Source organism: Oratosquilla oratoria, chromosome 25 (assembly GCF_046742065.1).
Source record: "Oratosquilla oratoria isolate Oo_2021 chromosome 25, ASM4674206v1, whole genome shotgun sequence".
Classification (NCBI taxonomy): domain Eukaryota; kingdom Metazoa; phylum Arthropoda; class Malacostraca; order Stomatopoda; family Squillidae; genus Oratosquilla; species Oratosquilla oratoria.
Window position 1 is genome coordinate 48,408,179 of NC_134801.1, and position 11,052 is coordinate 48,419,230.

The following is an 11,052-nucleotide window of genomic DNA, read 5'->3' on the forward strand; positions in this document are numbered from 1 at the left end:
AGAGGAATACAATATAGATAAAACCAGACCAATTGGAGAAAAAGAGAGATGAATAAAGAGGAAAAAGAGGAAGAGGAAACAAGAAGAATAGAAGCCAAGAAAAAAAAAAACGAAAACAGAACAGAGTCAGACAAAGAGAAATTCCATTGGAGAATAGTGGATGTGAAAGTGAGGAAATGGTGCATAGCAAAGAAAAACGGACGGGAAACAGAAAACAGAATGAAGCTAGCAGAAAATTGAAAGTGTCTTACACAAATACAGATGGATTAATAACAGCCTTGAATGAATTAAATGATTACCTGAAGGAAAAAGAACCGGACATAATGGGAATTGTAGGGACAAAATTGAAAGGTCCACTACCACCCAACAGTGTAGGACATGGTGTATATTACTATTGGATTAGAAACAGAGAGGTAAAACAAGGGGGTGGAGTATTGTTCCTGACTAAGAAGGATATAAATGTGAGGAATGTTACATATAGAAAGAATAGAGATGATTATGATGGAAGTGGAGGACAGGGATGGGAAAGGCCTATTTGACACTCAGTCCTAGATTCCACAAAATTTGAGTCTAAAACCAATCAAAAAACCTCACCCCAGACATACGATGTATTTTCTCAAGTCTATAGAAATGCATGTTGTAATACACAGTCTGTTACAAAATCTTGTGGGAAGAGGTACCCGCAAAAGGAGAAGGGTGGATGGTTACCAATTGGGCGAGAAGACGGAGATAACAGAGTGAGGGAGGTTTGAAACCTCCCTGAAATACTCGCGTCTGACTTTTTAGGTCAATGAAGCTGAAATTATACATCAAAGGATAACCACATTACAGCTTAATCACTTACATACTGACCTTAAAGTAAATATAAAGAAAGTACGTATTCAAAATTACCTTAATGTTAACACAGAGAAGAGAAGCAAAAACAGCAAGATAATTAACTGGTAACTCGGGTGCACAATGCGCATGCCCAGCCTGCCGTTAATGAAATCACCGTTACCATACATCTAACCTTAAATTATAATATAGAAACTAAAGTACGTCGCAGCGTACTGATACAAGGTATATGCTACAAGTTGTATTAAAGTTAATCACATTGTATATATGAGGAAAGTAAGATGATAAGAAAAGAAATATAACAAAATTACAAAACTGGCAATTTACACACAAACCGTGCCCTAGCAGCGTCCCTATCACCTGAGGCCAGGGCAACCAAAACCTCCATCTGTGAGCTATTCGATATTGACCTTTTGGGTGTGACAGTGGTATACAACGACGACAGAGATAGGCGGGGGAGGGATGGGGGTTAAGCTTCGTGCTGGTAGGCAACTAATGACCAGCACGAGAAAGAAACAAAAGAGGAAAAAATAAACATTGGGTACGTGACAATATATATACATACATATATGTATATATATATACATATATATATATACATATATATATATATATATGTATATATATACATGTATATGTATATATATTTATATATACACACATATATATATACATATATATATATGTATATATATATATATATATATATATATGTGTGTGTGTGTGTGTGTGTGTGTGTGTGTGTGTGTGTGTGTGTGTGTGTGTATGTGTGTGTGTACATATGTGTTACAACGTAACATTGTTATGGTATCACTGTTATCTGATTTCATTCTTAACTGATGTTCACTTAGTATGTACCAGAGAACAGAAAAAAAAACCGCCCTCAAGACTGCCTAGAGTCACAGGAATTATAACTACTACTTTAGCTTGACTTTTGAGGATACCAGTGCCACCAGTTAGATAGATCCTCATTTCTCTCGAGCCGCTGGGTGTTGTCAAATCCCTCTACAGTCAATGAAGTCTCGCTTATGCTTGCATATACTCTAGCTTGAGCACTGAGATCATACAACTTATTTTATTTATCTGTCTCTTCATTTATTTTGTCAGTGTCTACCACAGTGCTATTATTTTGATGTGCCAACTCCAAGCTTATTACAGATGTTCTGTTCCATAGCTGAGTAAGTTGTGTCTATGCTGTTCTTTTTTGTGGTTCTTTAATAAATCACTGGTAACAAGGATCCATGTGTACTGCAGAGGAAGGCAGCATTGGAGAGACGGTTCGTTTCTCTGTCTTCTATAAATTGGAGGAAGGATGATGATGTTGTGGTAGACGTATTTGCCTTAGCCACCATCACTTTACATTTCATTCACTCTCACGGGAACTCTCCAGCTGTCAGGTTCCTGAAATGGAATGTAATTATAGTGCCGTGGAGAGGCTTCAGACAATGGAGTAAGTCATCATTACCGGTTCCCTACTTCTTCGACAACAAGAATGACATATTTGCAAACCCATATTCTAAAAGACTAACAGCCTGCAACACTTTGGAACATGAAGGTAGACACCTAGGGAATCTGTCAGTTAAGCTGTGGCAGTGCCGTTCTACAGTATATCGTCGAAACATGTGTTACATATTTTGTGTGTGTGTCTTGTTCACAAGCTTCCATTCCTTACCGAGTAGTGTATTTGTGCTATAGTGAGACATAATTACGTCCTTAACACAAAGTTTTAAGTATGAACAGCGCACCTTACAGGAGGTACAGAGTTGGTAATTTCTATGAAATAAATCAATATATGAGGCAACAACGAACTAGCGACAGAATCAAAACCCATGTCGTTACTGTCACAGAAAATTTAATCTTTGTTATTTCAACTAGACTGATTCTCACTTTCGTTGCTCACTATGTGCATATCTTTCAGGATAAGCTTTCCAACCTTGAATACATTGGAATCATTATGATTAGTTAAAGTATATATATATATGTTATTTACTGATTCCTACTTTCTCTAAGCGAGCAATCAGATTAGCCCAAACCTCGGCATGAGTTGCTCGTTCTATCATTTCTCTAACTGCAGCTGTTATAGCTTTCAGCTTATGTTAGAAATATGGAAAATCCCACTGGACAGTCTGTGTGCTATATTTCATTTGAAAAATATCCGAGAAAGGTTCATACAATATATCAGTGGGCTTGCTTCACCTAGGTCACTTGGTAAAGGAAATATTCCAATTTAAAACGCAACAGCCAATAATGGTAACAATGCAATTGCAATAATTCAGGTGAAACGGATGTAGGGCAGGCTCTGGTCTATAAAATGAGATTGGCCTGTTATTTCTTAAAATCGTCTGCAGGAGACCTTTTCTTAACAGTAGTTGGGGTAATTTTGATCGTCTTTTATTATTGGCAGTGTTGTCATTGTCGTTGGTGTCTTATTACTGTCGTAGTTGTTGTCATTGTAGTCATTGCTATTCCAGGTGTCATACTTTTGTTCATTTACCTGAATGTATTTACTTCATTGTAATACTCAGGAGGAGAGATAAACTCACAGGATCATACCTATTTTTCTCGAACTAGCATGCATACTTTTGAATTTGTTTATGATATATAGAGTAAAATATTTCACCAGAAAAATGTGATGGAAATTGGCGCCAAGAAAATCACGAACATGACAACAAAATCTTGTTTATTCTTCGATCACATATAACCAAACCTTACAAGAGCCACAGGAAATAATGTTTTCCGTTTTTGCAGCCATAGAGTGTCAATTAGTTCTTCCTAAATTATGTATGAATAAATCAAGTGGACAGTGTCATGGTGATTAGAACATTAGAGCTTTGACTAAGAAAGTGCTAATTACTTTGGTATTAGTAGGTCTGAGTAAAATGTTTTTTCATCACTGATAACCAGATCAGGACTGAAGGAGAAGTGTGTGGTAAGTAGGGTAAGTATGGGCTCAAGAGAGGCGTGTGTGAATATGAAGATGCGTGTAACCGAGTAAAGGTCGATTATGTAGACGAGGACCTCAGTAATTGGTGCTCAGAGTGTCTGTGAGGCACCTTCTCTCGAGGGGTTCTTGGCGCGCCACCCACAATGGTGAGGGTGGCCTGACCCTTACCCGGAGGAGCTTAGGCAGATGTTGGTGGGGGATGGTAGGGCGCTGGAGTGGGATAGTAGGGGGCCGGGGTGGGCTGATAGGGAGCCGGGGTGGGTTGGTCGGGTGCGGGGGGGGGATAGTAGGGAGCGGGGGTGGGGTGGTAAGGAGCCGGAGTGGGATGGTAGGGTGCCGGGGCGGGATGGTAGGGCGCAGGATCGGGATGCTTAGCCTCACCCTCGTAGGAGACTTCGGCTACGTAGCCGCTGTAGTCATCGGCGTCGAAGGTGACTGTTTCAATTCGGCCGTCGGGAAGAGCGACGTGGTAGGAACCCGAGGTGACGACGCCGTCGCTCTTCTGCTCGTGGGCGTAGTCGTTGCCGGAGTAGTCTTTGACGGCGTAAGCGAATTCGAAGGGCATACCAGGCTGATTGTAGGTTGGGCGAGGAGGAGGATTGTATCCGTAGACTGGGGGCGAGTCGGGTTGTGGACCGGCCCATGCCACAGCCACGGAGACGGAGAGGAGGATAATCTAAGGGAGTCAGATGGTCAGATAAATTAGTAGGTAAACAGAGAGGAACGACGAGACTAAATCATCTATGTTGCAAATATGAAAAGTCAAAACCTAGATTTAAATACTCTGAGAAAGAATGATATGACAATCCTTCCTTTATATCCAACATGAATGTCGTGCGCAGAGCCTCCCAAATAGCTAGAAGCAATAATGATGTAAACACAAGCACATTTGATCATCCAACACACGGTCAGCTAGCAATATCGATGATCTAAGACCTTAAGACTTTGAAGGCGATCTTTAACCGAGGTACAGACGTGCTTGGTGTAGACACTAGGTAAACGGCGATGGCTCAAGTGCTACTAACCTTCCACATAATGATGATGGACTGAAACACTCGGCGATGCGAAGTGACGAATAGACGAAGAGGGGCTGCATTTATACGTTGGGCCTGCAGGAAAGGAGCCTTTCATCATTAGCAGTAGGTGACGTTTGCGTGCGTTCGAGCCTGTGTTCTTGTGTGCGTATGTGTGTGTTGAATTTTGTGTGCGTGCTTGTGTGTTTGGACGCGCGATTTAGAAATCCCTGACCTCACCTCACCTTTCCCAAAAATTAGTAAAACTCTAGCATGTCAACTCTTGTCGTTAATCAGTATTGTACTGCTTATATATTTCCTTAATCTGTTCATTTAAGAAATCTTTAGGCTGGAGAGAGAAAAATAGATATTAATCTACGATTATATGGTAGCCGTATATCATACCGCCTGTGAGCAACGATTTACGGTTCCCCCCCTAAAAAAAAGAATAGGATAGTGATATATAGCATAACCGTGAGGTTTGCAATCACCTTCACTGAAATTGCCAATACAATTACTACCGTCACCATCACTAATACCCTCGCTACCATTACTCATATTTCCATCACAACCACTACCATCATTATCACAAACACTACCACGAATATCATTACAATCACTACACCACCATCACCACCTCCACTGCCACCACCATCATCACCACTACCACTATCGTCGTATTATCATCATCGCAATCATTATAGTCATCATCACCACTGATAGTATCACGTCGTTACCGAAGTGCTTTGTTTTTATTTGGCTGAACGGAAGACCCTCTTCTTCCTTTCTCCATCCTTCATCTTGTGTCGGGAGCAACGACGGTTACCTCCCTGGTTCATGTGGTGGGCCTGCAAGATGATGGACAATCTTTTTCAAAACCCGTCAACCACCTCACCTCCATCATGAGGGTGCTGCCCTGAGGGGCTGACACTCAGTCTTCGAACTAAGTCCTGGTTTTGTCTTTGTCAACTTTAACTGTATTTCCTAACACCTTTCCAATCATGTAGAGGTGAGAGCTGGCGAATGCACCCAATTTACTACGTGTTAACTCTTGGAATTAACCTTTTGACCACTCCAACAGTGGCAGGCAAAGTGAAAATCAGCATTGGCATGGGTCGACCATATTTGCAGCCGTCCTTTCGACCTTGATAATGGCGCAAGGCTAACGATTTCTTTTCTTAGTGGTCATACAAACTTCACTCGTTCTTCTGTCCTCCTGTGGTGGTAGCAAGACTGGCGATAGGAGCAGAGGTATTAGAGTAACGTTGAAGAAAGGGATTTTTATGGACCATAATGCTGTAAACAGTGATGATTGTAACCAAAAAATGAAAGACGAGAGAAAAATTGTAACAACGAAAATCTTGATAATTAATGTTTTTCTCTTCTCTTTCTCTATTATTCTGATTTTTTTTTTCATCTATCGAGAAAACGAGTGACAGTCAAATGACTCGCAATTGTTCTTCAAACCCGAAGACACAGTTGGCGAAAGGGGGAAATAGAACGCAAGTATGCTTGTGTATGCACAAACACACACACACACACACACACACACACACACACACACACACACACACACACACACACACACACACACACACACACATACATACACACACAAACACACACACACACACACACACACACACACATACATCCACACACAAACACACACACACACACACACACACACACACACACACACACACACACACACACACACACACACACACACACACACACACACACACACACACACACACACACACATACACACACACAGACAAACACACACACACACACACACATACACACACACACAGACACACACACACACACACACACAGGCAAGCATGCATAAACACACACGCACACAAAAAACACACATACACACACACATACACATGCACACACACACGCGCGCGCGTGCAACAGTCGAAGTGACAGCGAAGATTGGACTCCAGAAAAAAATACAATTTTCGTGGATCACTACGAGAGGGAGTACCTGTGTTGTATTAGTAGGAAAGGGGAAAGCTCATGGTGTGGGCAGGTGAAGAAAAAGTAGAAGGGGAGGGATTACTCAGGAAAATGGAAGGAAATGAAGAAAGGGAAGAGCGGGCCCCGTAAGTCAGAAAGAATGTTAAGAAGAGATGCGCTCGTGACAGAGGTGAAGTGAAAGAGGCTAGTAAAAATGTAAAAATTAGAAATATAGATACGAACAGCACAATAGAAGGTGAAGATAATAATTTCTACGAATTTAATGAGGGAGAGGATGACAACCGATTAACATGTCTAGAGGAAAAACTAGCAAAAATAAACGAATGGTGGGAGGTTAGGGTCAGCCAACTTAGACGGATTACATAAAGAGTTGATAAATTGAAAGAACTAAGGAAGGAGAGCAAAACATTAAAAAAAAAAAAAAAAAAAAAAAAATTGAAGATTTAAAAAGACAGTTAAAAGAAGTAAAGGATGAGAATGAGGAATTAAAGAAAAATTATAAAGAGAATAAAGAGTCCATAGCAAAAGAGGTACAGGGTTGGAGAAAAGTCTGAGTGAACAACAAATTTAATTTAGAGATACAGTAAAACCACAGATAAAAGAACAAACTAAGGACACAGTTATTAAAGTGATGAGAAAGAAGGAGAATATAGTAAGAGACTTAGCGGATAAAAAGAAATGTATAATTATGTTTGGGATGGAAGAAAAGCATAATCCAAATAGGACTACACGAGTAAAAGAGGAGAAGGAAAAAGTAAACAAGGTATTAAAAGTAGTTCAAGAAGATGAATAAGAAACAGGAAAAGAAATTGAAGAAATATATAGACTAGGGGAATACAATATAGATAAGACCAGATCAATTGGAGAAAAAGAGAGATGAATAAAGAGGAAAAAGATGAAGAGGAAAGAAGAAGAATAGAAGCCAAGGGAAAAAAAAAAAAAAACGTAAACAGAACAGAGTCAGACAAAGAGAAATTCTATTGGAGAGTAGTGGATATGAAAGTGAGGAAATGGTTCATAGCAGAGAAAAACGAAAGGGAAACAGAAAACAGAATGAAGCTAGCAGAAAATTGAAAGTGCCTTACACAAATACAGATGGATTAATAACAGGCTTGAATGAATTAAATGATTACCTGGAGGAAAAAGAACCGGACATAATGGGAATTGTAAGGACAAAATTGAAAGGTCCACTATATATTACTATTGAATTAGAAACACAGAGATAAAACAAGGGGGTGGAGTTATGTTCCTGACTAAGAAGGATATAAATATGAGGAATGTTACATATAGAAAGAATAGAGATGATTATGATGGAAGTGGAGGACAGGGATGGGAAATGCCTATTTGACACTCAGTCCAAGATTCCACAAAATTTGAGTCTAAAACCAATCAAAAAACCTCACACCAGACATACGATGTATTTTCTCGTGTCTATAAAAATGCATGTTGTAATACATAGGCTGTTACAAAATCTTGTTTGGAAAAGGTACTCGCAAAAGGAGAAGGGTGGGTTGTTACCAATTGGGCGAGAAGACGGAGATAACAGAGTGAGGGAGGTTTAAAACCTCCCTGAAATACTCGCAACTGACTTTTTAGGTCAATGGAGCTGAAATGATACATCAAAGGATAACCGCATTACAGCTTAATCACTTACATACTGACCTTAAAGTAAACATAAAGAAAATACATATTCAAAATTAACCTCATGTTAACACAGAGAAGAGAAGCAAAAACAGTAAGATAATTACCTGGTAACTCGGGTGTACAATGCGGATGCCCAGCCTGCCGGTGATGAAATCACCGTTACCATACATCTAACCTTAAATTATAATATAGAAACTAAAGTACGTCGCAGCGTACTGACACAAGGTATATGCTACAAGTTGTATTAAACTTAATCATATTATATATATGAGGAAAGTAAAATGATAAGAAAAGAAATATAACAAAATTACAAAACTGGCAATTTCCACACAAACCGTGCACTACCAGCGTCCCTTATTATGTAAAGCCAGGGCAACCAAAACCTCCCTCTGTGAGCTGTTCGATATTGAGCTTTTGGGTGTGACAGTGGTATACACCGACGACAGAGATAGGTGGGGGAGGGATGGGGGTTAACCTACGTGCTGGTAGACAACCTAACGACCAACACGAGAAAGAAGAGGGAAAAAAAGTGGACATTGGTTACGTGACAATATACATGCATACATACATACATACATACATACATATATATATATACATATATATATATATATATATATGTACATGTATATATATATATATACATACATATATATATATACATACATACATACACACACACACACATATATATATATATATATATATATATATATACATATACAAATATACACACGTATACATACATATATATGTATATATGTATATGTATATATATATATATATGTATATATATATATATATATATATATATGTACATATGTGTTACAACGTAACATTGTTATTGCATCACTGTTAGCTGATTTCATTCTTAACTGACGTTCACTTAGTATGTACCATAGAACAGAAACAAAAAACGCCCTCAAGACTTCCTAGAGTCACAGGGATTATAACTACTACTTTAGCTTTACTTTTGAGGATACCAGTGCCACCAGTTAGATAGATCCTCATTTCTCTCGAGCCGCTGGGTGTTGTCAAATCCCTCTACAGTCAATGAAACCTCGCTTATGCTTGCATATACTCTAGCTTGAGCAATGAGATCATACAACTTATTCTATTTATCTTTCTCTTCGTCTATTTTGTCAGTGTCTACCTCAGTGCTATAATTTTGATGTGCCAACTCCAAGCTTATTACAGATGTTCTGTTCCATAGCTCAGTAAGTTGTGTCTATGCTGTTCTTTTTTGTGGTTCTTTAAAAAATCACTGGTAACAAGGATCCATGTGTACTGCAGAGGAAGGCAGCATTGGAGAGACGGTTCGTTTCTCTGTCTTCTATAAATTGGAGGAAGGATGATGATGTTGTGGTAGACGTATTTGCCTTAGGCACCATTACTTTACATTTCATTCACTCTCACGGGAAGTCTCCAGCTGTAATGTTCCTGAAATGGAATGGAATTGTAGTGCTGTGGAGGGGCTTCAGACAATGGAATAAGTCATCATTACCGGTTGCCTACTTCTTCGACAACAAGAATGACTTATTTGCAAACCCATATTCTAAAAGACTAACAGCCTGCAACACTTTGCACCATGTAGGTAGACACCTAGGGAATCTGTCAGTCAAGCTGTGTGCAGTGCCGTTCTACAGTATATTGTCGAAACATGTGTTACATATTTTGTGTGTTTGTCTTGTTCACAAGCTTCCATTCCTTACCGAGTAGTGTATTTGTGCTATTGTGAGACATAATTACGTCCTTAACACAAAGTTTTAAGTATGAACAGCGCACCTTACAGGAGGTACAGAGTTGGGAATTTCTATGAAATAAATCAATATATGAGGCAACAACGAACTAGCGACAGAATCAAAAGCCACGTCGTTACTGTCACAGAAAATTTAATCTTTGTCATTTCAACTAGGCTGATTCTCACTTTCGTTACCCACTATGTGCATATCTTGCAGGATAAGCTTTCCAACCTTGAATACATTGGAATCATTATGATTAGTTAAAGTATATATATATATGTTATTTACTGATTCCTACTTTCTCTAAGCGAGCAATCAGATTAGCCCAAACCTCGGCATGAGATGATCGTTCTATCATTTCTCTAACTGCAGTTGTTATAGCTTTCAGCTTATGTTAGAAATATGGAAAATCCCACTGGACATTCTGTGCGCTATATTTCATTTGAAAAATATCCGAGAAAGGTTCATACAATATATCAGTGGGCTTGCTTCATCTAGGTCACTTGGTAAAGGAAATATTCCAATTTAAAATGCAACAGCCAATAATGGTAACAATACAATTGCAATAATTCAGGTGAAACGGATGTAGGACAAGCTCTGGTCTAGAAAATGAGATTGGCCTATTATTTGTTAAAATCGTCCTCAAGAGACCTTTTGTTAACAGTTGTTGGGGTAATTTTGATCGTCTTTTATTATTGGCAGTGTTGTCATTGTCGTTGGTGTGTTATTACTGTCGTAGTTGTTGTCATTGTAGTCATTGCTATTCCAGGTGTCATACTTTTGTTCATTTACCTGAATGTATTTACTTCATTGTAATACTCAGGAGGAGAGATATACTCACAGGGTCATACCTATTTTTCTCGAACTATCATACATAGTT

At 39.0% G+C, this 11,052-nt stretch overlaps 1 protein-coding gene across 1 annotated transcript; it reads right to left on the reverse strand.

The window, feature by feature from the left end:
* Nucleotides 1–3,956: 3,956 nt before the first annotated feature.
* LOC143039125 (uncharacterized) lies at nt 3,957–8,600 on the reverse strand. Its single transcript, XM_076208982.1, has 2 exons — nt 8,535–8,600; nt 3,957–4,454 (listed from the first exon to the last, which is right to left on the reverse strand). The coding sequence occupies exons 1-2, from the start codon at nt 8,598–8,600 to the stop codon at nt 3,957–3,959; spliced, it is 564 nt and encodes a 187-aa protein (XP_076065097.1).
* Between the last annotated feature and the right edge of the window lie 2,452 nt (nt 8,601–11,052).

Coding starts and splice junctions, on each gene's coding strand:
- LOC143039125 (XM_076208982.1), bottom strand. CDS start 8,600: ATGTATGGTAACGGTGATTTCATCACCGGCAGGCTGGGCATCCGCATT. Junction 4,455..8,534: donor TTGTACACCCGAGTTACCAG/GTAATTATCTTA, acceptor TGACTCCCTTAG/ATTATCCTCCTCTCCGTCTC.